Consider the following 26,982-nt stretch of genomic DNA (forward strand, 5'->3'; position numbering starts at 1 on the left):
GGCATTGCAGATGTAATTAGTTAAGTTGAGGTCCTACTGGGGCCTTTGCCCAATATGACAGGTCATTCTAAGAAGAGGTGAGGACACAGACATGGGGACACCATGCACAGATCACAGTGGTGCTGCCTCAAGCCCCGGAAAGCCTGCCCGACCAGAAGCTTCGAGGGGATGGAAGGGCCCTCCCCCAGAGCACTTGAAAGGAGCATGGCCCTGCCCACATGTTGATTTTGGATTTCTAGCTTCCAGAACTGAGACCCTAAATTCTTGTTTTTGAAGCCACCTGTTTGTGGCCCTTTGTTGCAAGGGTCTTCGCTAAGAAATGAAATGACTTACCTTGATTACTGAGTTTTTGATGCCTCCTTCAATTTGGTGCCCAAGGCATGTCCCTCCCTCACCTCATCCTAGCATTGGCCCTGCCCTTCCCTTTACTGAGCACTTACTATCCATCAGGCATTTTGCCACACGCTTTACACCCATCATCTCCTCTGATGCTCACTGCACTCTGTGCAGTAGAGCTCATGAGCCTTGTGTTACCTATGAAACGTGGGAGACATCCAGCGCAAGTATTCATACAGATAATGTTAAAATGTAAATTGGACTTGCACTTGTCATCCTCACTTCCAAAATGGACCTGCCATTCTTTCTAGTTTAACAAAGCACTTTGATGTTCACTTATGGCTGTAGCTGTTGGAACGGGAGCTCCAGAGAGAAGTCAGATTGGTCATAGAGGTAACTGGGGTGCGGAGGGGGGTGTATTATGTTTCATTAGAGAAGGGTCAATTCAATTCAATTAAAAAAATATCTACCCAGTTCCTACCTAGTGGCAGTCACTGTAGGAGGCACTGGGTATACGAATATGAGTAGTTCACAATACCTAAATTCAAGGACTCACAGTGTAGTGGGGAGCTGGACTCAGAGGTTCAAGGTCCTAAGTGTCATGTAGCCAACGGAAGAGGGCGAGGAGGCAGAAGAGGGAATTGAATGTGACTCAGCCCCGGCTCCCAACTTCAATGCTAACTGTTAAGAGCTGTCCTTGCCATTAAACTTCCCTCTAGGCTGTGTGGTATAAGCCTCTCCCTGTGTCCTGTGTTCTGGTACAGCCACTGTACTGGATTAACTGGCCTGGCACGGACAGCCTTCGGGCTGTCCACCTGATACCTCTTGCAGGGTCACCAGCCACGGCCGAGAAAGTGCCCTTGGGAAGGAGAAATGAGTTGCGGAGGGATTCTGAGATGTCTTTTAAGGAGCCCTTGGACTTTGTTGAACTGGTGTTCAGCAAATCTCTAGAGACACAAAAAAAACTTGGGGGTGTGTGACTTTAAAGAGGTCAAAGCCATGGCCATTTGGGTCAGAGGGACAGTGCTAAAGCCCCCAGTGCTATGCCCCTTGGCAGAGGGAGCTGCTCCTTCTCCTGTTCCCATAGCATCCTGTGTGTGCTGTGCACCCTAGATCGTAATTGTCACCTGCATTTCCAGCTCCTTGGGGAACTAATTTGTTTCTTTTTTAGCATCCTATCATTTGTCGGGGGTCTAATGTATGGTGGATGCTCATCAGGGACAGAACAGTGCAGTGTTCGGGTGCCCAGGCTCTGGAGTCAGATATTTGGAGTCAAATTCTGCTTCTATCCCCAAAATAACTGCTTGACCTTGAGAAACCTCTCTGCTTCTTTATCCATAACATGTGGAACCCAGCTTGCAGAGTTGTGAGTATCCAAAGAGATCATGCCCGTCAAACTTTGCACACTGCTTGGTGCACAGCAGGTGCTCAGCAAATGCTAGTTACTGTTATTAATGAGACACAACTGTGGGATTGATTTGAGAGTCGTGTCAGAGACAGTGGGCCTTGCATTCTGCCCTAACCAGGAATGAGGCATGGAGCAGGCAAGGGCATTGGCAGCAGAGATGAAAACCCTTGGCCGATGCAACTCTAAATCATTTCTAAACTAATCAACAGCAGGGTAGGAGAATGCTCTGGCAGCGGGTTAAAGTCAGTGTTAAAAATAAACTGCAGCTAATAGAGCTGTCCTACTTACGGGCAGAATTGCCACCTCCATGGGACCGGTGCCTCACTGGATGAAACCACACTGGCACCCAGTGGAGGCCCAGCTGAAAAAGATCGCAAGTTTCTCTTGTCTTTGCTAATGGAAAAGACCAGCCATCACTGAGCCAGCCAGCCAGCCAGCCAGCCAGTCAGCCATCCATCCACCATCCATCCATCCATCCATGCATGGCTTGCTTACCATTGGACTGTTTTTGTCCTCACTGACTATATGCTTCTATCGAGCAAGTGCTTGTTACCTGCTGCTCAGAGCTTTGCTACAATGTCAGTCCCACAGGCAGGTATTATTATTCCTGTTTTATAGATGGAAGGGTTTAGAGAGGCTGAATAGCTTGCCTCGGGTCACACAGCAAGTGGGGTTGGTTGCATACTCAGGCCAGTCTGACTTCAAAGCCTGCTCTCCTAACCATTATGTTCTAGAGCTGTGCTCTCCAATATGGAGGAAACTAGCCACTGTGCGGCAATTTAAATTTAAGTTAAGTGACATGAACTAAGATTTAAAGTTCAGTTCTTCAGTTGCACTAGCTGTATTTCAGGTGCTAAGTGGCCACATGTGTCCCGCCATTGAGTACTAGGCTTCTGCTTGGATGGTAGAGATTCAGGACATTCCATCATCTCCTGAAGTTCTATTGATTGGAAACTAGAGCTTGGAGTTTTCTCTCCTGAGTCTTAGTTTAGGTTTCTTACTTAAAAATTTAGGTTTCTAATCCACCTTTCTCCCTTTCACTTGCCCTTCCTCCATGGCACAAACAAGTGTTTAGGGAGGATACTTTCTCTACTTAGAAATGTTTAGAGTCTCCTTGTATATATGTGCTTATCACCAACTGGCACCAATTTCTTGGAGGCAACATGGATTCCTCTTCTTTCCAAATTTTCATCCCCCAACTGTACTTGGCTTTCTTGGTAAGTAAACAGTGCTGGATACTGTCCGTTTTTTCCTTTCCATTTCAATATTTATTTAAAATATGTGATTCAGATGCTAGGATTATGGTAGGAAAGGGCCAATTTGGGAGACGTGTCCTTTAATATAACATTCAATGTTAAAAACACACTGAATACCAACACCTGTTTTCAATTTGTTTTTGCCAACACCCTTATGAAATCATCTTCCATGGAGTGGTGGATGAACAAAAACATAAAATTGGGGGCCACTAGGGAATCCTAGGTACTGCTACTAATAATTGCTAACATTTATTGTGCACTGATGATCTCACTAAATCCTCATAATAACACTAAGGGAGATAATATCGTTTCTATTTTTACAGATGAAGACAAGACAGAGCATGTGCTGGGTAAACTGAAGGTTCCTAAGGCTGAAGCCCAGTCTGAGCGTAAGCCAAAGCTCTAATTCTCTGCACATGGTGCCTCTCAAAATCAAGCTTGTGGGTCAGGATAACATGGCTGGAGTGAATTCGATCATTCGTTCCTACATTCGTTCATACACTCATTCACTCACTCACTCACTTATTCATCCAGCCAGCAGAAGTGTAGTGTGTGTCTCGCATGCAGGCAGCACTGTGGGAGGTACTGGAGAGAAAGACATGTCAGTACCCGCCTTCAAGGAACCATGGATTAGGAGACAATGTCTCTGCTGTTGTAGGTCAAAGTTATTCCAGAGTCTGCAAATTTATGGGGGTGAGATGTCAATGTATGGGCATAGGTTTTAATGCAAAAAATATCTGAATCAAAGCAGGGTCTACCAAATTTGACTTTTCCATAAAAGCCAGAACTAAGGTAGTGTTGGAGAAAGGTCACCTGACATATCCTTTCTGGGAGACTGTGAATCTGGCAGACACTGCCCCTACCCCCCACATGTTCTAGACCTTACAATTCCCTGCCTTCCAGCCAACTTCCAGTATCCTGTGAGCCCTTCCTAGGAAGGCTGCTCTGCCCGAGTGCTCACTGGCAGCTGGAATCAGCTCATTGTCTTTTCTGGCTTCTAGAGGCTGCCCACATTGCTTGGTTTGTGGCCCCTTTCATTTTCAAAGCCAGCAAAGGCTGGGGGATTCTTCCTCACATCTCATCACCCTGACACGGTATCTTCTGCATTCCTCCTCCACATTTAAGGACCTTTGGGTACAGTAGGCCCACCCCGATAATCCAGGATAATCTCTTTATTTTAAGGCCAGATGATTATCAACCTGCATTCCATCTGCAACCTGAATTCTCCTTGCCATATAAGGTAATACATTCCTAGGTACAAGGGATTAGAATGTGGACATTTTGGGGAGGTCCTTACTCTGCCTACCAAACTGTGGTTCCCGCTCCCCTGTCTGCTGGGATGACTCCAAGAGGAATGTTCTACAGTCCTACAGTAATGCCCAGTTCCCCAGGGCATTAAGCTCTAATCATCTACACTGGTCTCTGGCTTGATAACACACCCTTTATTTTCCCTATGTCATTTTCTTAGTGTTTCTGGGGTTACCTGCCAAGTATGCTACCCATACTGAAGTCCTTGTTTCACGGTCTGCTTCTGGGGGGAGCCAAGAGAATGGACAAGCCGGTGTCAATTTGTTTGTTTGTTTAATCTGCAAAATGGAGCCAACAATCCCTGATCCGCTTGGGTATTTGAGAAGTCCCGAAAGGAAGGAACAGAACATGGTTGGACCTATCATGGAAGAAGAGGCCCCTGGGAAGGAGGTCTATGCTGAGACCAGGACCCAGAAAGACCTCAAGGGCAAACAACAGGTGGATATTGGATCCTGGAGCCTGGAGAGAGGGAAGCGTATGCTGCCAAGTTTGCCAGAAAGCATTACTGGTGAGCAGCTGACTGCGGGTGCTGGAAACCACAGAGAACACTGTCTCTCTTTTTTGAAAGACTACATTTGTTGTCAACTCTTTGCTTTGCCTGTGTAGACTTAGTTCTTTGTAACTCCGGTGTTTCCCCTGCAAGGAATAGCCTTTCTGGCGTCTCCAGCTGCCTAAGCCAGGTTTTACTTTCAGCCCTTACAAATGCATCTGATTACACAATAATCAGACATACCTGCTGAACAGCTGGGCCCGAACAAGTTGTCATCAGCACAGGTTTCGCAAGCTGTTCCCCCAAACCCGTCCTGTAGAAAACCAAGTAAATGGCATGAGACCCAAGTGGTCGCCGTGCCAGGAAGCCCCGGGATTTCTAACTGATGGTCTGGTCAGCATTTGTTTCTCAACTGTATCTTCCTTCTGTCCTTTCCTGAAGTTCCTTCTTCCTACTTCTGCCTTTATACTTGGCTGTTTTTGTGTTACAATGCATACATTAACCCTGCGTCATTTTCCGCCAAGAGTCTGGAGCTCCTCAGAAGGGGGCTGCTTTGTCAGTCCAAAGATACAAAGAGAGGGCAAGTGCTAACAGTCACATGTAATTTCACTCAGGAGTAAAATGAACACTCTTTCCGTTTTGCATTTCTGAAGACAATTGAGCTCCATCCCTTTCAGAAGGATTTCTTTGTATTTAAATTATCGAAGGTTTGAAGCTCACAAAAAGTCACTTTCATGGGATAACAATAGACGTTCTTCACTTGGCAGACCCAGTGACCACAGAGTAGTCTGCTCATGGTAGTGATTCTCAACAGGAAAAAAACCCAGTAATTTCTACAGCCCTGTAGAGTTTCACGAAATAGTTTCATATATATGAGCTCATTGCACTATTTCAACAAATGTAATGACACAGGTTTTTTTTTTTTTTTTTTTTTTTAATCAAACCCATTTTACAGAAGGATGTACTTAAGGCTGAGCGGGGAACTGACTCTCTCAGAGGTCTCCAGCCCCTAAGAGGTCATTTTGTCACAGATCGTATACTCTTTTTACTAATAGTACTACTTCTTAGAGATTCCACCTAGTGTATATGTGTTTAATAAGGACGACAGGAATGGAGAGGGGGAAGGAGAACACGTCTGTGAGCTTACCTGGCAGGAGCAACTTCCGTTTCCTTCCATGCCTTCTGCACAAGTGCCCCTACCGCTGCAGGGCAAGCTCGCGCCTCCCGGACACTCTAGGGAATCAGAGGGCTCAGATTCAGTCATTCATGCCTGCACACAGCATTTTGCAAGGATGCACTGAGCATCTCCTATGGGCCGGGTAGTGTGCTAGCTGCCAGGGATAAGAAATGATTAAAGACCCTGCCAACGTCACCCAGGGTTACATGGGGAAGGTGAGTGAATCACAGTATAGTCAGGTGCTGTCCGAGAAGGCTTTGGACTGTCTACCATTTCTTGAGCATTTGCTATACTTTATACTTTTTAATTTTTATACTTTATATTTTTCTAATTAAGTTATTCCCACTGAAATCCTGAGATGTTGTTATAGGTGCTGGTTAGCAGATGAAGAGACTGAAGTTCAGAGAGGCCATATAACTTGCCCAAGGTTTCACACTTTATAATTTGCAAAGCTGGGACTTTAGTTCATCTCTTGGCATTACTCTATAGCTGGGCTTCTTCCACAGTGCTGTGGAACAAAAGGTCCATGGAGCCCAGAGAAGGGAGCTATTGAAGTGCCTTGAGAAGTCTGGGAGATATCCTGAGGAGGAGTCATTCAAGCTGGGGTTTTAAAGGCTTGGTAGGAGAGTTTGTTTGTGTGAATGAGGCAGGATCAAATATTATCCCAAATTAAAGTTAGCAAGACAAATGCCTTCCACAAAATAGCTAATGATACGGAATTCTAGATAATAATAAAGGATGCACGCATGTACTACTCAATGCAAGCCCCTGAAGTTAAGGCCTATTTTTAGCCCCATTTTCTAGATAAGGAAATGGAGGCACAGAGTAGTAGAGTGACTTGCCCAAAGCCATCCAGCTGGCCCCGGGTGATGAGGGACTCCCTCCTCCTCTACCAGAAGTGTCCACTCGTCGGACCTCCCTCCTCTCCTACCCTCATCGACAAAGCTCCCCTGTGCCATATATCTTCCAAGAAATCAGCACCCATAGAAAATGAAAAACAGTTCTTGGAAAACGAGATTTTTAATCACAGAGAGAACCAGTTCTCCCGAAGAGAACCTGATGGCTCATTTGAGTTACTAGGCTAGTTCTTTAAAAGAACATTTATAACTTGCAGGTACGGGGAGGTGAGAGAGTCAAGTTCCACACCTGTGGATGGAATTCTCTCTGGTTCCCCTCTTCTCTGCAGGCAGAATGTTGGTAACTTACAGAGTCTAGATGACACATTTTGAGTCTGTAGTCTTCCATCCCACAACAATGTCGGAGCCAGGGCTCAAACCCTGGCAGGTGCTCCCAGAGTCTACTACACTTAAACACTGTTCATTGCTATGCTATATACTCATCAAGCACTGCTGTAGCCCAGAGTCACAGCACAGATAACAGAAATGTTTATGAAGGAAGCAAAGGAGAAGACACACTGACATGTAGCTAATATTTATAAATCACCTTGAAAACTAATATGTTAGTCTGGGCCGCTCTCACCAGCTGGGGCAGTGGCTATGTGAGACGCAATAGTGTCTGAAAGAGTTCAGACTCCGCAATCAGCAAACTCCTGGGTTTGAGCCCCAGTACAACTCTTTGCTATCTGTCCCCTCTTGGGAAAATCAATGCAAGGCTCTGAGATTCCATTCAAGTGTCTTCCTTGCAGGTTGCAGTAGGGGCTGGAAATATTAGGCGCTCAATCAATGGTTGTTAGTATTTAGGGTGGATACCCCTCATCCTCTCCAGTTTCTGTTCTTTCAGATTGTGCTATAAGAGGTAACAATACTCAGGAAATACATTATTAGGCATCTGTTTGAATCAGGACTCTGGAAGGTCCTGGGTGTACAAAGTGAGCACATAGACCCGGTTCCCTATTTCCATGGCCCTACCAGTCTAGTGGGGAGAAAGTCATAGATTAACAATCAGATAAATACTGGTTTGCAAACTGGGATGAGGCTAATGGGAGAAGAGCTTTCCTCAATCCACTTACTGGAAGTTACTCACATTGACCCCAAACAACCTAACCCTCAATGGCCCAGTTGACTTAGATCTGGTCTCAATAGGGGGCAACAGCCGGATCATTAAAGAAGGGCCTTGTTAAAGATTGTAGTCTTTATCCTAAAAAGAGCAGCAGGACGTGGGGATGAAGAGGAGAGAGAGGGCCCTAATCAAGCAGGTAGGAGGTACACACTTTGAAGTTCATCTGAAACCCAGCTGAAACACTTGCATTAACAATGCTGAGCAAGGGGTGCTAATGAGAGCTTTTCCATAGATTGTCGACTATCCAATGGCTCTTCTATTTCCTTTTGCTAGTAGGCCCTTCTTGGGCTGAGATGGTATTTTGGGAACCAGACTCACCTCTGGGCAGAACCAGGAAGATAGAGGGGTGACAGCTCTGCCACAGTTTCCCTCTCTTGGTCCCTGTGTCTCTCTATATGACTAGGCAAGCAAGGTGCTCTCTGAGGGACCGGTAGCTTGCCTTGTGGGCTGGCTCAGAAGAACACAGGGCCTCCCCAGCCCTGGGACTCAGCAATCAGCGCCACCTTGCAGAAATGCTCTCCCAGGCATTTTTGTTCTGCAGGCAATGATGCCAGAATCCCAGTCTCCCATACTCGTATTCTCCTCGGTAGCTTGCTCCTTGCATTGGACCACCTCCTCTCCCATCTCCCATTTCTTTTGTCCATCCCGCTGCCCAGACGTATGCTTCCCTCCACATCTTGCCTGTACCTTTCCCGCCATTCAAACATGCTCTCCCGGACCCTCCTCTGAGGCAGATACGACTATTCCGTCCTCTGGGTGTCCCTTCTGCCTGGCCTTTGCCTTGTGATAACGTATAGAGCAGAAAACAAGGCAAAGCCATCTACTAAGAATATAATTATAATTATAGGCCAAAGGCTGGTCACAGAAGAATTAGGGAGCATCTCCCATCCCAGTTCCCAAGAGTGTGAGGCTGTGTTTAGGAAGTCTGGGCCTCATTTTCCTTAAGACACAGTTAGCAAGCCCTTCTTTTAAAAAATTTAAGCAGGTGTTACTCTGAAGGTGATTCACTGGACCAGCTGTTTCTAAGCACCTGGGGAAGGAGGTAGGGGAGGAGGGATTTTTACAAAGACAGATTCCTGAGGTCCTTCTCCAGGTGGAGTCTCTATGAAAATGTACCTCTCAGATGTGCACTGTGGGAGCATAATTTCCCTGTTAGCAACCATCCTGTTCATGAGGTCACACTTCCCACATCTATTTCTAGCCGGTGCCTGAGCATGGCAGGGATACCAGGATGGATACCGGAGCAGGCCCATTCCTGCAAGATGGAGGACTCCTCTGTCGGGTGACTTTGGCTGGGGTGCTCCCCACCAGCTTTACCCAATGTTCTTAGAACTACACGTTAGTCTAAGACTTTTCCAATCTAACCTCCCTTGGTTCCCTTTCTTATTCAGGAGTCAGACCTGCCTCTTTTTATCTGAGAAATTGAATTTGAACTTAAAATCCCTCCTACAAAGAAAACTCCATCCCATATGGCTGCACTGGTGCATATACCTCATATTTAAGGAAGAAATCATACCAATTACACAAAAACTCTTCTGAGAAATTGAGGGAGAGAGAACACTTCCCAGCTCCTTCTATATGGAGAGCGTTCTTACTCTGATTCCCAAGCCTAACAAATACTTATAAGAAGAGGAAACTGCAGACCAGCATCTCTAATCAACATAGATACAAAAATTCTTTTAAAAATCTAAGGCAAAGATTAAAAAAATTCTAAAACAAATTTGTAGCCAACCGAATCCAGTGATATACGAAACAGATAATACATCATGACAAGTGCAATAAAGTAAGAAAAAATACATAAAGTGCATACATATTGGAAAGCAAGCAATAAAATTGTCTCCATTCTTAGACAACATGATTGTCTACAGAGAAAAGTCAAAAGAATCCCCCCAAAGTTACTAGACCTAATACATGAATTTAATTAGTTCTCAGGATACAAGAGCAATATAAAAAAATCAATTGTATTTCTACAAACTAGTAAGAAACAACTGGTAATTGAAATGAAAATATACCATTAAAAATAGTACCAAAAACCACGAAAAACTTAGGTATGAGCATAATAAAACTTGTGTAAAGTCTGTAACCTAAAACTGATTAAACATTGACAAACAAAATGAAAGAAGTCTTATATAAACAGAGAGATATATTGTGGTTATGGGTTAAAAGATTCAATACTTTAAGATGTTATTTCTCTCTAAACTGACTTACAGATCCATGTAATTGCAGTTAAAATTCTAGCAGGACTTCTTGGTAGATATTGGCAAACTAATTCTAAATTTTACATGGAAAAACAGAGAAACTAGAATAACTAAGATAATTTTGAAAATGACCAAGCTGGAGAATGTACGTTGCCATATTTCAAGACTTAGTGTGAAGCTACAGTAATCACGACAGGGTGGTATGGTGAAGGGATATACATACAGATCACTGGAGCAGAATAGAGAGTCCAGAAATAGACCCACACATAGATGGTCAATTGATTTTCTGCAACAGTCCAAAGGCAATCCAATGGGGAGAGGATAGTCTTTTTAAGAAATAATGCTGGAATTATTAGGTATCCAGATATAAAAAATGAACTTTGATCTATACCTCAAATCATATACAAAAATTAACTCACAGTGGATACCTAAAATTATAGAGCTTCTAGAAGAAAAGATAAAAGAAAATCTTTGTGATATTAGGGGAGGCAAGGATTTCTAGATATGATACAAAAAACACTATCTATCAAAGAAAAATTGATATATTTGTCCTTACCAAAATTAAAAGCATTAGTTCATCAAAAGTTAGTGTAAGAGAGTGAAAAGACAAGCCACAGGCTGGGAAGAAATATTTACAAATCATGTATCACATAAAGGACTTGTACGTCAACCATTTAAAGAACTGTCAATGTTCCAGAAACAATAACTTGAAAGATACATGAATAGCAAATAAGCACATGAAAAAATGCAAATTAAAGTGACTGCAATGAATGCCACCGCACACAATGGCAAATTTTTTTAGAATTCTGATTATATCAACTGCTAGCAAGGATGCCAAACAATTGGATCTCTCACATGTTGTTGGTAAGAATGAAAAGAAAAAAAAACCAAACAAAACAATGCATATACATCGGAAAACAGCTTGGCGGTTTCTTATAAAGTTAAACATACATTGGACAGGACTCCCACTTTTTTTTTAAGGTTTTATTTATTTATTTATTTGAGAGCGAGAGAGGGGGAGAGAGAGAGAGAGAGAGTGCGAGTGGGGGAGGCAAAAGCGGAGGGAAAGGGAGAGAATCTCAAGCAGACTCTCAGCTGAGCGCGGAGCTTGACCCAGAGCTCAATCTCATGACCCTGAGATCATGACTTGAGCTGAAACCAAGAGCTTAACTGACTGAGCCACCCAGGTGCCCCCAGGATTCCAACTGCTAGGTAGTTTTCCCCGGGTGAAATCAAATGTAGGTACACACAAAAATCTGTGCATGAATGTCCACAATGACTTTATTCTTAGTTGCACCAAACTGGAAACAAACCCAAACAACTTCCAGCTGGTGAATGGATTGACTGGTTGCCGCCACATCACGGCAGACTATGAAGCATTAGAAAAGAATGAACTACAGACACATACAGCAACACAGACAAATCTTGAAGTGTTATGCTAAGTGGAAGAAGCCAGACTCAAAAGGCACACACGGTATCACTCCAAACATATGACATGAAGGTCAAATTATAGGCACAGAAAACAGATCAGTAAATGCCAGGGGGCAGGAGATGGGGGGAATGAGAGCAAAGGGGATTTGGGGCGATGCAATAACTCTTCTCTAAGTTAACGGTGGTGGTGGTTACACAAAAGAGGCTTGTCAGAACTGATACAGCTGCACACTGAAAAGGGTGGGTTTTACTGTACAGAAATTATAAATTAAGAATAAATGAGAACAATCCATTAGCTGAGCATGTGCCTTCCTGATAGGTTTGGGAAAGGTGGTCAGTGTCCTTGTCAATAATTAATGAAACGTGACTTCTGTTTAGACCTCAAAGATGTCCTTTTCTGTAATTATACTGACCGGAAAGGAAAACAAAGCAAGACACTAGAATCGGGAAGGGCTATTTTTAAGCACATGGTCAGTCATTCAGCTTCTGACCTTCAATCTCTGAGCCTTTTCGTTCAAATACATTCAGTTCCAGAACACCAATGTTCAGGAAGCATTTCTTCAGGGCCACCCTTTGGTAAACTGTTACTGAACACCTTCACGAGCCAGATGTTGGCCTTAAAAAGACCAACTTGACTTGTTTTTGTTTCCTTTTTGTGCTGTTCTTTTTATTATTATTATTATTAGCAGTCTAAACCTTGAGTGGAACGCCAAGGACATTACATGTGTTATCTTCACAACTATGAACTATTACTCTTTAGTCTATGAAGTGTTACAATCCCCATTTTACCTAAGAGGACACAGGCAGAGAGAGGACCATTAACAAGGTCACATGGGCATCAGACTGGGAGACAAGGAGTCTACCCAGCTCTGTCTGACTTTAAAGGCTCAGAATTGTGCTTCTCTGTAGGGATAGCTTAAAATTATTCTACATGGTTTAAATGTTTTTATAAGCCTTTCATTTAATTAAGTAATTAATTCAAGATTTGTTGAATGCCTACAATTATTTTCAAAGATGCTAATGTTTTCTCTTTGTATTTTCACAAGAAAGTGAAATGAGATTTAGCCTGAGCAGAAAAGGGGCCTTTGTTCCTCTTGCCTACGGCAGGAAGGGGCTGGTGAGTCCAGCTTCAGTGCTTTAGACTTGTTTCTGAAGAGGTGTTCCAATGCATACTTCTCATTGAAATGGGCGGTCTGCTTTATTCAGGGGTCACTGGGTATCTGCCTGTGGCTGTGCTAAGGGTCAAGGCATCTACTGGTTGGGTATTAATTTGCTGTCTTCTGGGAATCTTCCGAAGCCTCAACAGCACATATTCTGCAAGGGAGGGAAGTCTTTCTCTTAGCAGGTGCTTCGTCCTGGCCCAGACTTCTCTCGAGTGGCTTGTGACCCAGTGGGCCAAAGGCCAAGGTGAATACTTACTGTTAATGGACTGAATGTCTGTGCCTCCCCAAATTCACATGCTAAAGTCCTAAACCCCAACAAGATGGCATTTGGGGGTGGGGCTTTGGGGAGGTCATTAGGTTTAGATGAGATCATGAGGGTAGGGACCCCATGATGGGATTAACGTCCTTATAAGAAGAGAAAGAGGGACCAGAGTGAGCGTTCTCTCTCTCTCTCTCATATGGGGACACAGTGAGGAGGTGGTCATCTGTCAGCCAGGGAGAAGAGCCTCAACAGGAACTGAATCTGTAGCATCTTGATCTTGGACTTTCTAGCCCCCAGAACTGTGAGAAATAAATGTCTGTTGCTATGGTATTTGGTTACAACAGCCCAAGCAGACTGATGGCTTATCTTCCCCATATCCTTGAAAGGCAGGCCTTTGCTTTGAGTCATCCAGGTAACCCATGGGGTCCACAGAAGGGCAGACAATTGTGGGAAGAAAAATAGTTGACCTAAGGGGCCATAAGCTACATAAATAACGAGATGCACAGGAAAGTCTTCCCCAGGCTGCTGGCACTGTGACTTGGTTATCAGCTCTATGACAGATGGATAGAATTTGTCAAGCATTTACTATTGCTAAGCACTTTATATGCATGGTCTTATTCTCCCAACAACTGAGGAAGGCATGACTGTTGTTAACATCATCATCATTACCATCATCCCCAGGTTATAGATAAGAAAACTGAGGCCGAGAGAAGTAAGTAACTTGCCCAAGATCACGTGGTTGGCAAGTCTTAGAATGGGCACTGCAATCAGGCTTGACTTCAAGATTTTGAGTCCTTAACCACTAAGCCAGAGCATACACGATCAGTACCTTAGAATATAAAATCAAACCTAGACATACCCCCTGGACCACAAAAGACAGAAATGGTAACTAGCATATTCTGAATACCTGCCACCTTTCAGGAACATCCTAAGTACTCTGTAGGTACGAGCTCACTCAAACCTCAGCACAACCTTCGGAGGAAGGCCTATTGGCATCATTATTTCCATTTTGTAGATGAGAAAACCAAGGCTGAAGGACAGGTTTACCAGATAGAATATAGAATGCCAGTTAAATTTGAATTGCAGATAAAACAATGAATACTTTTTTAGAACAAGTATGCCCTAAATACTGTATGCGTATTTGTTGTTTATTTGCAATTAATTTAACTGGGTGTCCTCTATTTGCTAAATCTGATAGCCCTACAGAGTGGGTCCCAGAACCAGAGCGTGGTAAATGCTGGGTCAGGAGGCCAGTGGGACTTCAGAGTCTGGTGCCATCTTACTGTAAAACCCCATGGCCTCTCAGCTAAAGGGTAGAACCAGGGGGAGCTCAGGTGTCATGGAATCGATTCCAGGCAGTGATGGGCATCTGGCTGCTGGTGGAAGCAAGTTTTCTAGAAGTAGGTTAGAGAGGGGCAGGTCGCCTTGCCAGCAGTTGACTTGGCAAAACCAATAGTTATTTGGGGAAGCAGGGGAGAGTAGCGGGTTAGAGCCAGGACTATGCAGCAAGACAGGCTTGTCTCCTAGTCTGGCTGCCTTTGGGCAAGCTGCAAAACTCCTCAAAATCCCCAGGTCCTCTGCTGGGCTCTCAGGTATGATTATTTTTTCCTCCCCTGCTTTTGTGTCTCTTTCTTATGTTAATCTGTGAGCCCCTTGGGGGTAGACACTGGACCTATCAGATATGCGATTATGAGCAGCATATAGTTGGTGCTCCATAAATGCTTGATTTTTTAGGAGTCGGCCAACCATGGAAGGAACTTTGGGAAAAAGATAGCAGGAGTGTGGGGGCACAAAGAGTTCTCATTTTATGTCCTAAATTGGATGGTTTAAGTTTGAAATCTATGAAATGACTTGTTCAGTTTTTAAATAAAATTTTTAAAGCAAAAGTGTGAATTTTAGTCCTGCTTCTCAAATCACTTTCTATCACCTCAGGCCCCCATTAAGAAGAAAGATGGTAAAATTGACATTCTCAGCAACCGTGCTTGGAAAGATATTACAGAATTTGCTATCAGGGCACATTTCTGACGCATTGTGAGGCTCAAGTAGCTGATAAAGCTATTTCAGGTCATTATCCCATTTCCCTTTAGTTACTGCTACCCTGGTGGTCTCTTCTTGCATTGTGACTTTCCTCACGCAGGAGGCTTACCCGTTATAAGCTGTCAGCAAATCATCAACCGTTCTGTTTCTTTAAAGGAAGATAATAAACTTCCCTTGCAGCAAGACGCCAAAGACCTCCTTGTAACTTTATCTCCCAGGGAACTCTAGAGGTGCCTACTTCATATTACCACCATTGTTGAAAAGTTTGGCTCACGGTGCTGGGCAGAGACTTTGTCTTGGTATTTCACTTAGAGTTTGGTTGAAATTGTCTCCCTGGGAAACCGATGTGAATTAGGTTCCTCAGGTGAACTCAGCTTTATTTCTCACTCAAAGCCAAAAGGAACATGCCTACAAGACCGGTTTCAAGTTCACAGAAGTCTGTTATTTGCGACCTGTGCAGTGAATGGCAAGAAACGTACAAGAGGAAAGAAAGAGATCTGGAAACATAAATAGTACAGTACAAAAAAAAAATAAATGTGCAGAATTTGATGACACCAACCTCAAAAAGAAGCATCAAGACCATTTCCCTTTGAAATAATCAGATTGTTTTGGCTGTGATCCAGGTTCACTATAACCCCTTTGCCCACATTCTTTTCCCATTACTTTGAGTTGTTTGCAAAAATCAGTTAACATTTGTGGTGAAATCAAGAGAACTGGGATGCCCAAATTAAAAAAAAATTGATTTCCTCTCAAGTAGGATATTGGTTTTTCAAATGTGATCATTTCAATGTTACAAATATGTTTGTGTGCTAATTAGTAAAGACTGCTGTGTGCTGATCTGATAAAGCAGTATAGTTTTTAATGAGGGAGAAGTGAGTTAAATCTGGGTAGAAACACCTTTCTTATGTCAGGATGACATGTTTTTTTTTTTTTTTCTCCATGTGAGGATCCATGCTTTATTCTTAATTTTAAAGATGATGAGCAATTTTTTTCTCATTGTGCTTTTTTTTGTGTTTTCTGGGGTTTTTTTTTTTTTTTTTGAATTGGATCAGAGCTATTTTCTAATTGGAATGAGGCATTTTTAAAATAACTTAAAAAGTAACCCAAGGGTATTCAGTATGAATGTATTTGTTGACGCACTGAAAAGGAATCGGATGCTGCGCTGGCCTTGGAAAGAAGGCCATCCCAAAGCTTGTGGTTCATCAGAAAGATATATGGACACACGTCAGCAGCTCCAAAATGGCCTTATCCTTGCGGAAATGTAAAGTGATAGGCAAGATCTCACTTGTCATCACCACAAAATGCGAGAGGTGAAATATACGGCTAAGTAGAACATTTATCTCTTTCCTGAGCTAAAGGAAGGAAGCCTTTGGAGACATTTGGTATGTTTGGAAGATGAAGATAAAGGGACGCATCCTTTTGCTCCAACGAGAGGACAGTAGAAAGACCGTCCAAGCCCCTGCTTTTCACATACTTTGCTTCTCTGGCCTCAAAACCTAGCAGAAGGGAATGTGTGAGCCTTCAAAGAACCATGCACATTGGATCGCAGACAGGAGCCTCGCCCCATTCGTGCATAGCATATTGCAATGGCATGAAGCCCACTGAAGATTTTGAATCCTGTCTGTCTGTTCATGTTTTAGGAGTTACCCATGTTTAAGAAGGGCTCAAAAGAGAATGTCACTTTATTTGGCTTTAACCGTCAGAGGTCTGTTTTGACTGTTGTTCACTCATTCATTTACTCCTAAAACATCATTAAAGTGTTTTTTCAGTGTCTCTCTGTCAAGTACTTTTCATCTACATGAATGTTTTAAAATCTCCACTACAGTTTTGTAAAGTAGGACTTTGGACCCCCATCTGACAGCTAAGGAAGCTGAGGCATGGCAGGAAGTAAATTGCCCAATGATGGGACTAGAGTCAAGGCAAATGTGGGAGCAGGACTAGTGTCCTTTTGCTCTCTGAGCTGTGGTCTGTCATTCCTGATGTTGCACGCACTGACTTTTGTTGCTGTATTTTGGACAAACCTTTTTCTTCTCTACAGGGGTCTGATCAATAACAGCATCAGATTAGTTTTCATGGGTTAGAAAGAGAAAAGCAAATCTAAAAGTTTTTGTATTATATCAGCATGTCTATAAGAACTTGATGTAATCCTGACCACATTTGGTGCTTAAAAAGTTCTTGAAATCTAGAAGGGTGGGTTAATCACTTGATTCCATTGTAACAAACTCAGAATCACACAGTGTCCACATGCTGGGGTGAAACTGAAAACAGAGAGGTTAATAGAGAGAAAGCCAGGATTTCCTGAACCCCAAACCTTGATCTTTCCAGCACAAGGAGCATAACTCAGGCATTGACTGGAAGGGTAAAGGGACTTGCCAATCAAAAGAGAAGTTAGAAACACATTTGGAGGATCTCCCATTTCTTTCTTTCTCTTTCTTTCTTTCCTTCCTTCCTTCCTTTCTTTCTTTCTTTCTTTCTTTCTTTCTTTCTTTCTTTCTTTCTTTCTTGAGATTTTATTTATCCATTTTAGAGAGAGAGAAAGAGTGCATGCAAGCAGGGGGAGGGGCAGAGGGAGAGAAACTCAAGCAGACTCTGCGCTGAGTGCAAAGCCCCTCAAGGGGCTTGATCTCATGACCCTGAGATCATGACCTGAGATGAAATTAAGAGTCAGATGCACAACCGACTGAGCCACCCAGGCGCCCCATCTTTCTTTCTTTTTTTATAAGCTCTGCTCTGGCAATGGGACAGAGTAGAAAGACAGAAGACTTTGGTGACAGGCAGCCCTGAACTTGAACTTGCTCTATCATTTATCAGGCCAAAAGAAATTGGTAAGAGATCATCTTCAAATCTCTGATGCCTCATAGGCAAAATGGAGATAAAAATGTCTAGTTCAAAGATTTGTTTTAAGAATTGAATCAGATAATATAGGCCAAGTATCTCTCTGGTACCACATGTCAGCCATGTTGAATAAATGGAAGCTATTATTCTTTTAATCATTAGTTAAAAAAAAAATCATTAGTTAAAAAAAAAAAAACCACAAGAGTAGGTTTCAACATCATATGTACAAGAAGGGCTCAACTGTTTAGAAGGCATATGAAAAAAAAAAGGCAGGGAAATAAGCTAAATCATTTAGGATTTCCTATGTGTGACCGAAAGAAGACAAAAAGTCTTTCTAAACTTTACGTGCTGTGTGCACTTCGCTTGGATTATTTTAATTTAAAAAAAAAAAGCAAAAGAGAACTAATCTCTCTCCTTAAGTGGATTCTGTTTTTTAAAATTTTTATTTATTTATTTATTATTTATTTGAGAGAGAAAGGGGGGGCAGAGGGAGAGAGAATCGTAAGTAGACTTCCTGCTGAGCGAGGAACCTGACACGGGGTTCGATCTCACCACTCTGAGATCATGACCAGAGCTGAAATTAAGAGTCAGATGCTCAGTCTACTGAGCCACCCAAGCACCCCTCCATTTAAGTGGATTCTTTAGGAGATGTTTCATTACATCTAGAAAATGGGAAACAAATCGTCAATGTGCGAATTAAAATGCCTGACTTTTTACTCTCCAAGGGAAAAAAGTGATCTCACAAACTTTGCATATCATAGCAAGGACTCAGCCACTATTCGAGTGTTAACATCTTTAATCATGACAGAAGTTCAATTTTAGCTGACAAATGCTATGCTTGACCAAAGAAGTCTAACTGCACCATCAACTCAGATTTGGCTGCTAGTTTTTCTTACAGTGAAACTGGTCATCATGGAGTTTGATATTCCATCCTAAAGACTAGAGTTTTAGTAGTTTCAATGATTATTTGTGCTGCTAAACAATAACTATGGTCTTTGAGATGCTATAATAAAATTCCTTCTTAAAGAAAATTGTTCTCAGGGTTATAGTAGCCCCAGCATTCTTCCATCTTCTCTATGGTCCCTTATCTTTTTTATAAAAATGGATATCCTTTCAATTGTCCCTTTTTCTGACTTGTAAGGGAATTCTCTTAAAAAGAGACCTCTAACTGGAGGAAAGCAGATTTGTTTATAAAAGCTGACAGAGCAAGAAAGATTTTTCTACAGATAGACTGAAATGGAACTTTCTAGAGAAAGGTGCTGACACTCTCCTTTTATCAGACTTCCTTCCTTTCAATTTTCTGTGAAATGGGACATTGAGAAGCAAGTATCAAAATCCAAGAAAAGCGCTGTGCCACTTACCCATGCAGTCTGGGCCCCAGTGGCCTGGACAGCACTGAGGTTGGACATAGTCCTTCCTACAGATATGGCGGCATCCAGGGAGAGACAGCGAGTACTTTCTGATCTCAAATATGTACCTTGGAGGGGAAGTAGAAGACATAAACCCATGATCAGAGCAATGCAGTTAACTCTGGGCAGTGGGATTAGCCCAGGTTTTTATTTAGGTCTTTCTTTACACTTGCCTATATTTAAAAAAACAGAGATTGAATACATTTTTGTCTAGGGAGAGCAAAACTTAATAATGATTTACCTTCAATTGTATGAAATGGATGAAAAAATCAGAACACAATGCAAATGAAGGTAGAATATCTACAGTCATGTCAGAAGTGAGGTTAGTAGATAGGAAATAGTGTTAGGTTCTAGGCACATGCTAGAGGTGTACCTCACACTTGTCACAGCCAATACGAGAAGGAAAAGATCATGAGTTCTGTGATGCACAGGATCTCTGGATTTTAAAATGAAACAACTGCTTAGGATTAGCACTTTTTTTTTTTGCAGATACTGTAGATGTAGACATTTCTGTGAGAGGCGGTGTAATGTAATGGGCAATATTTGCCACCTTACACTCAAGGGAGATGTAATGATGAATTTCTTAGAACGGTTTTTATACCATCTGAGGTGCAGATCTGGAATAGCAATTCTGTAGCGGCGAAATACCATTGCCTATTTTCGGGGTATCTCCGCATGGATGACTTATTCTAGGATTTGACTTTAGTGTATCTAGAGACAATCCTCCGTGAATATCATTTCTTTCAACGCGGCTGTTAAGAATAGTGTGATGCAACTGTGAGTTCAAGGTTGTACTTCTAATCCAGTCCCTGAGCTACTGGCTTTATGGCCAGTCAAGTTGGAGACAGAATTGACAGTTCCTCTGAAAGCTTGAGAATACTGGCAGGGGCATTTCTTCACAAAGATGGGAAAAGGAAGAACCAAGGGCAGAACAAAACATCCCCTCAAGAGGCAATCTTGGATTTATTTCAGCATAAATGAATGGCAAATCCAAGTCTTCAATTCTAAAACAGAGAGCATGAGTGCAATAATCTTATCCTGGATGTGTGTGTGTGTGTGTGTGTGTGTGTGTGTGTGTGTGTGTGTGTTGGAAGGGGGATGGTAAGGTGGGAAGTATGTAACCAAGTGTCCACCTTGCCATGAAAAATAGTAGCCAGGACAAAAAAGTCCTCAATAAAGTCACCACATAATTTTAACCTTGAACCCTACATCTTTCTATATACTTTTTAAGAGTTTCTGGTCACAGATGTGTGCCCGCTTTGGTAACTGAATGGTCAACTGTCACATATGCTTGCTAATTCTAGGCCAGTTTGTATTTGGAACCTTTTATAAAACTAATGATTTTGGTTTTAGAATATATCATGGTCACATTAAGCAAACATGAATTTAAAGTAGTGTGATATGACAGTGTTTAGTTTTTATTTAATACAAAATAAGAAATAGTACTGATCCTTCATCCCTGAATCAAGAATGAACTCATTGAGAGCTGTCTAATGTCTAAATTAGTAGACTGAGTGAATAAAACATTGTGTTTACATTTGAGTTGTATGGCTGCTTCCATTAGCTGGTGAGCAAAACTGCTCATCATCCTTTTTGAGGCTTAGCCTTGAATTATGAGGATTTTGAATCATAAGAGGATTTCAGGAATGCAATGCTCACATAAAATGCATGAAGCTGTAATTCCTTTGTCTTCCACTTCAGGTTCTAATTAGTATCAGGATCCATAGCTAGCTAGTAAGATGACCGTCAGACCCATGGCTTTTTAGTCCATGTTCTGACTAGAACCCTCTCCAAATGAAACAAAACCCAGATTTTCAAAATAAAGAAGGACAAGATGTAGGGAAAATGTTTATTTGCAATGCAATATAGTCAATTCTGTATTAAAATGTGAATCAATAATCAATAATCAGTCAATTTTTTAGATTCAGGGCTGTAAATTGTAAGTTACCTAAGTTTGGACTGAATATAATCTTAAAATAAGGGAAAATCATGGAAATGCTTTGTAGATTTTGAGATGGGAAGTTTCAATTTGGATTCACAATCCCTTAAATTTCAAGACGAGATTTTCTCTTGAGTACCTGCAATCTCGAACCCCCATGGAGCCATTGGTAACCTTGGTGTAACCATCTGGGCAATTAATTCCCAAGTTGAGTGAACAGGATTGGCACTCAGTCCTAATTGTAAGCAGAGATTTCTTATCACATCTTTTTGCCTGCAAAAACATAAAAAAAAAAAAATCAAGTCCCATTAGTCGAGCCTTGGTTGGTCATTCTTCCCTATTGGCTTCAAGTCAATGGAATGACAGGGATGACAACAAGGTTGATTGGTAATGACTGGCTAGTTGCTTTCCACCTTATTTAGAAAGAGTGTTGGGATCAACAAGCAATGTCTGCCATTGCTGTGGGTAGGAAGGAGGCTGCTTGTACCACCTGTTTGCCATCCTTGATCTAAAGTCTGGAATTCAGTAAAGCAAGGTAACATCATTACACACATGTACCCAAATGAGAAACCTGAAATATGTCACAGAGTACACTTTCCAAATGGGAAAATTTTAAAGTGATTATTTAGGGTCAATTGGTTGTAGATCAACAGGTCTCAAGAATATTCTTTCAGCATTGATTCTACAGAAATAGTCTAGTTTGGGTGCTAAATGCTATGAAGCATGTAATTCCTACTCTGAAGATGTTTGCAATCTTTTGATTATAATTCAGCTAGACTGTGGGCTCCAAGAGGCAGTGATCTTTTTCTGTTTTGTCCTTGACTATACCCTAAGCACCTAGAACAGTGTCTGGAACATAGTAGTGCTTAGTAAATATTTGTTGATTGAATGAATGAGTTGTAGGAAATACAACAGACACACTAGAAACAGTTGCTTAGCAACATTAGGCAGTAGAGAATTAGCTGCTAGAATGAAGGATGCAGACACATTTTGGTCCTGTCTTCAGGATCCCTCATTGTCCATGATGTTGATGCTGATCCTCTCAAATGGATTTGGTCCCCTCTCTCAAATCTCCCTCATTTTCCCATCAAGCTTAAGAAGAAGCAGCTTCATACAATGAAGAGAGACCGAATTTGGGAATCAAAAGACTTAAGCTTGGAATCAAGCTCTTTATCTTGCTAAGTGTACAGTCTTTTAATTTTTTTAATTTTAAAAATTTTTTATTATAAATCTTTTTTTTAAAGATTATTTATTTATTTGAGAGAGAGAATGAGCATGAGTTGGGGGGCAGAGGCAGAGGGAGAGAGAGAAGCCGACTCCCCATCAAGCAGGGAGCCCGATGCAGGGCTCGATCCCAGGACCCTGAGATCATGACCCGAGCCGAAGGCAAACACTTAACTGACTGAGCCACCCAGGCACCCCAAGTGTACAGTCTTGAATGAATTCCTTACCCTTTGCCATCCTCTGCAATGGGGAGATAATAATAACCACTCTCCAGGTTATTGAGACCTTTAAATGATATGACACATGCAGATTGCCTGGCCCAGGATCTGGAATGTCGTAGGCAGTAAATGCTAGTTCCTGTGATGTTTCTCCATTCCCCGCTCCATGTTTTGCTTATTGCCTCTCCTGAGAGGAATGTGCTCCCCTCTCCTTTTGGCTACCCAAACTTCATCCTCCAAGGCTCTGTGTAACAACTCCACAAAACCATACCAAACTCTTCCTTTTCTCAACTTCTACTCTTCATATGGTTGGCCAGTGGAACACATTTCGTTGTCTTTGCTTTTCCATTTAAAAACCCCTTGTGGGAGGGTGCCATGTCTCTTCCTTCTTACTTACTCCTATCCCTAAACAGTACAGGCCCAGCATTAGGTAGGGATGGTGGGAACATCATAACTACTTCTAAGTTTTCTGAAATGGATAAAGCCTGCATAAGAAGAAATTTATTTTTACAGAGAAATTTATGGTTATACATACTTCCAAGGGCATCATCTTATTTGATCTTGACCATGCTGAAGATAAGTAGGGCAGGTTTCATCACGCCTATTCTAGGGAGGAGAAAACCAAGAGGAGTGGAGGTTCAGTGACTTGCCAAGGTCACACTGTAAGTTCGTGGTCTTCTGATTCCCTGATTCAGTATTCCTCTTTCCTACACGATGTACGGTGGCATATAGAAAAACGAAATCTGTTTGCATGGGCAGCTTTCATTTGGTGATTGTTATGAACCAAAATAGCCCTGGAATGTTCTTTATGGAATAACAATAAAAGCCACCCTTAGCTAGAGTTTGAATCAACCGCCTTTAATGGTCATGGAACCTCCTGATTTTTTAAAGCAGGAATTTCTTTATATTAGGTTTTCCCATTTAGATAGGTGTATGGAAGGACATTACTTTTTCTTTTCTTTCTTAAAAGGTCAGATTTAATCCTCTCTTTTCAAGAAATCTCTTGACTTTCAAGTTATCCTTTTCAAATGGAATGGCTCATTTTATCTCTCATACAGTTTCCTCTGAAAAGCAAACTCAGCTTTAAACACCAGTCAAGGCCTGATTTCCACACTAAAGCAAGCCTTTGTTGATGCTAATGGTGGTGGTGATGATGAGGATGATCATTCCAGCTGTTTGTGGAGCACTGTTGGGGGAGAAACTGAAGTTTTGAGAGACTAGCTAACTTGCTCAAGCTTGAACAGCTAGTAGGCTGTGGAGCACAGTGACTGGTCCTCAGAAATATTTGTTAAATAAACAAACGAGAGCCACAGTTCCAACTTGCTGCTCCCAAACCCTTAAGCTGGAGCACTAAACCATGATCTATCTTCTAGTGTTTTCTTTCTTTTTTTAAAATTTTTTCATTAACATATAATGTATTGTTTCAGGGGTACAGGTCTGTGATTCATCAGTCTTACACAATTTACAGCACTCGCCATAGCACATACCGTCAGTGTGCATCACCCAGCCACCCCATCCCTCCCACCCCCCTCCACTCCAGCAGCCCTCAGTTTGTTTCCTGAGATTAAGAGTCTCTTATGGTTTGTCACCCTCTCTGGTTTCATCTTGTTTCATTTTTTCCTCCCTTTCCCTACGATCCTCTGTCTTGTTTCTCAAATTCCTTATATCAGTGAGATCATATGATACTTGTCTTTCTCTGATTGACTTATTTCGCTTAACACAATACCCTCTAGTTCCATCCACATTGTTGCAAATGGCAAGATTTCATTTTTTTGATGGCTGCCTAATTTCCATTGTATATATATATATATATACATACATATATATATATATATATATACCACATCTTCTTTATCCATTCATCTGTTGATGGACATCTAGGCTCCTTCCATAGTTTGGCTATTTGTGGACATTGCTGCTATAAACATTGGGGTGCATGTGCCCCTTCAGATCACTACATTTGTATCTTTGGGGTAAATACCCAGTAGTGCAATTGTGTGAAAAGCATCATCAGAGTACTGCCAACTGGGATCAAGTTGGCACTGATAAAAATTTGCCTGGTACAGATGTAGCATCATGTTTAAGTTTTATGAATAATAGAGCAGAAATCATGCCTTGTGAAATGCATTTTAAAAGAACTGCCAGACTGCCTTGCTCATACCCCTTGTTTAGGGTGCCCTTGCTGTACATCTGATACCCAACATGCTCTATTAGGACAGCTCACGTGAGCCTGTGTGAGACACTGGTGTGCTGGTGTCCTTCATGGGAGCTGCTGACATGACTGCCCTGGGTGATTTTACTACAACTTGTGGAAAGTAGAAGGGATGAGTTCCTGAGGCATTCTGGAATACTGGGTTTCTCAAGCAGACATCACCCCGCCCAGAATTCCCCAGAACATCTCTCTACTCATCTGTCTTCAACCACTGTTATTTCCTATATTCAAAATGACACAGTGATGAGACTATTAAAACAAAAGAAAACAAAACAACCTCCCCCCCACCCCGCCGCCCGCCAAGGATATCAACATCAGCAGTGGAAAGAGGAATGTTAGCATTAAATTAGAGCTCCTAGCAAGGGTGGTTTAGCACAGGAATAGAACCAATTGGGTGAGCACACCTTCAGAAAGATGGCACGCCACCATTAGGATCCGATTCTCCACTGGCTTTCTCTTTATTGTATGAAGTCCAGTACCCATGACAACAGAGGGAAGCAAAAAAATTGGACACACCATAAACCTGAAAAATAACAAACTTGCAAGTGTCATCTTACCTGGTCTGTAGTTTCAGGTGGGGAGCAGGAATTGTGTATAACCAATCCAAGAAGAAGAAGTATGAGATTTTGTAGCATGGTGAGAAACTATTTGCTCCTTCTTATGCCAGGCACCTGTCAGAACTATTCGGCTATCCTATTGTAGTCTGATGAACTCCTAGTGAATTCTCTTTCATTTCAGTATTTGCCTTTAAACCCTTTCCCCTCTTGTTCCTGAACTGAAGCAGATGATATGTGAGAACTGCCTCGAGACAGGAAAAGTGGCAAATCCAGGGGTCCTGGTGAAGCTGGCCACTCTCAACTCTATATATGTCTTGGTTGAATAACAGGATATCCTGAAGGGGCTGAGGCGGAGACACGCTCTGGAATTTTTGTGCCTTATGAAACTCCCAAGAACAAACTCCTGCCTCCTACTGCTCGGCCCATCCCACTTCTGGTCCTGCCTCCTCCTGGACCCACAGCCCCGCCAACATGTAGACGACCACACCATGGAAAACTGCAGGCCTCTGTCTCTGAATCCTAAGTCCCAAGCTTGCTGCCAGGCAGTATTTGTGGGAGTGCCCATAAGTGGGCAATGATCCCACAGGGAGAATGTTGCAGAAACTCAGGGCCTTGACTTGGGAGAGGGTGGTAGCCTCACTTGGGATGGCTGGCAAACTATTGCAAAAAAATGTCTCTTTGCAGTCTCCGACAGTTGGGGTTTCAACTCATCCTTTCCCCTCTTCCATGTCATGTCCTAACAAATGACTGAACCTGTAGGTCTCATCTTCCCCTTCAAGGCCCAGATCAAATGCCACCTCTTATAGGAAGCCTTCCTGTCCTGCCCCTCCAATACCACCTTGGAAACTCTCCCAGGATTTTGCACCTAATACTACAAAAGCCCAGTCATATCTGTCACAATCCATCTGTCTATGTCAATATCCCATGCCCAGTTGTGAATTCCTTGAGGACAGGGGCAAGCCTTCATCTTCTCTGTACATCTGAGAGCCTAGGGCAGAGACGTGCACTTGAAAACAATAAAAACAAATAGTAACAGTCACCATCTGTTGAAAACTTACTATATGCTAGTCACTATGCTAGACTTCTCCATGGATTACCCCTTTTAATCCTCACAGCTCTTGGTGAAATAGTTAGGATTATTTCCCCCACTTTATAGATAAGGAAATGGAGGCAGAGAGGTTTGGAAACTTTTCTAAGGTCACACAGTTAGTAAGCGGGCATCCAGTTTTCAAACCGTGTGGCCCCAGAACCAGTACTGTTAACCACTACCCTCTACTACCCAAAACAATGAATATTTAATGCATCAATAAGTAGGAGGAGGTGCTCCAGTTTCATGGACATGATGGAAATGTATCAGACTCAGAACCAGAAAGAATAAAGTCTGGGCTTATCAACAAGATAGGATATGAGGGTGTGTCTCATGACACTGATATAGATACTAGTTTTGGTTAAATAATTCTCTCCCTTTGGTCTTTTTCTCTTTGAATTTTGGAAATAACATTA

General features: G+C 42.3%; 1 protein-coding gene across 2 annotated transcripts in view; it reads right to left on the reverse strand.

The window, feature by feature from the left end:
• The window catches only part of STAB2 (stabilin 2), a 145,236-nt gene extending 119,490 nt beyond the window's left edge, over positions 1-25,746 (reverse strand). For both annotated transcript variants that reach the window (XM_073900389.1, XM_073900388.1), the window contains exons 1-5: positions 25,480-25,746; positions 21,408-21,541; positions 19,282-19,397; positions 5,946-6,031; positions 5,042-5,111 (exon numbers count right to left, since the gene is read on the reverse strand). In XM_073900389.1, coding sequence (XP_073756490.1) covers positions 5,042-5,111; positions 5,946-6,031; positions 19,282-19,397; positions 21,408-21,541; positions 25,480-25,557 — 484 coding nt within the window. In that variant the 5' untranslated portion in view covers positions 25,558-25,746. The remainder of the gene's footprint in view (positions 1-5,041; positions 5,112-5,945; positions 6,032-19,281; positions 19,398-21,407; positions 21,542-25,479) is intronic.
• Positions 25,747-26,982: the final 1,236 nt, after the last annotated feature.

The sequence above is a fragment of the Callorhinus ursinus genome, unplaced genomic scaffold (genome assembly GCF_003265705.2).
Source record: "Callorhinus ursinus isolate GAN/ISIS: 27379988/994484 unplaced genomic scaffold, GSC_fseal_2.0 scaffold14, whole genome shotgun sequence".
Classification (NCBI taxonomy): domain Eukaryota; kingdom Metazoa; phylum Chordata; class Mammalia; order Carnivora; family Otariidae; genus Callorhinus; species Callorhinus ursinus.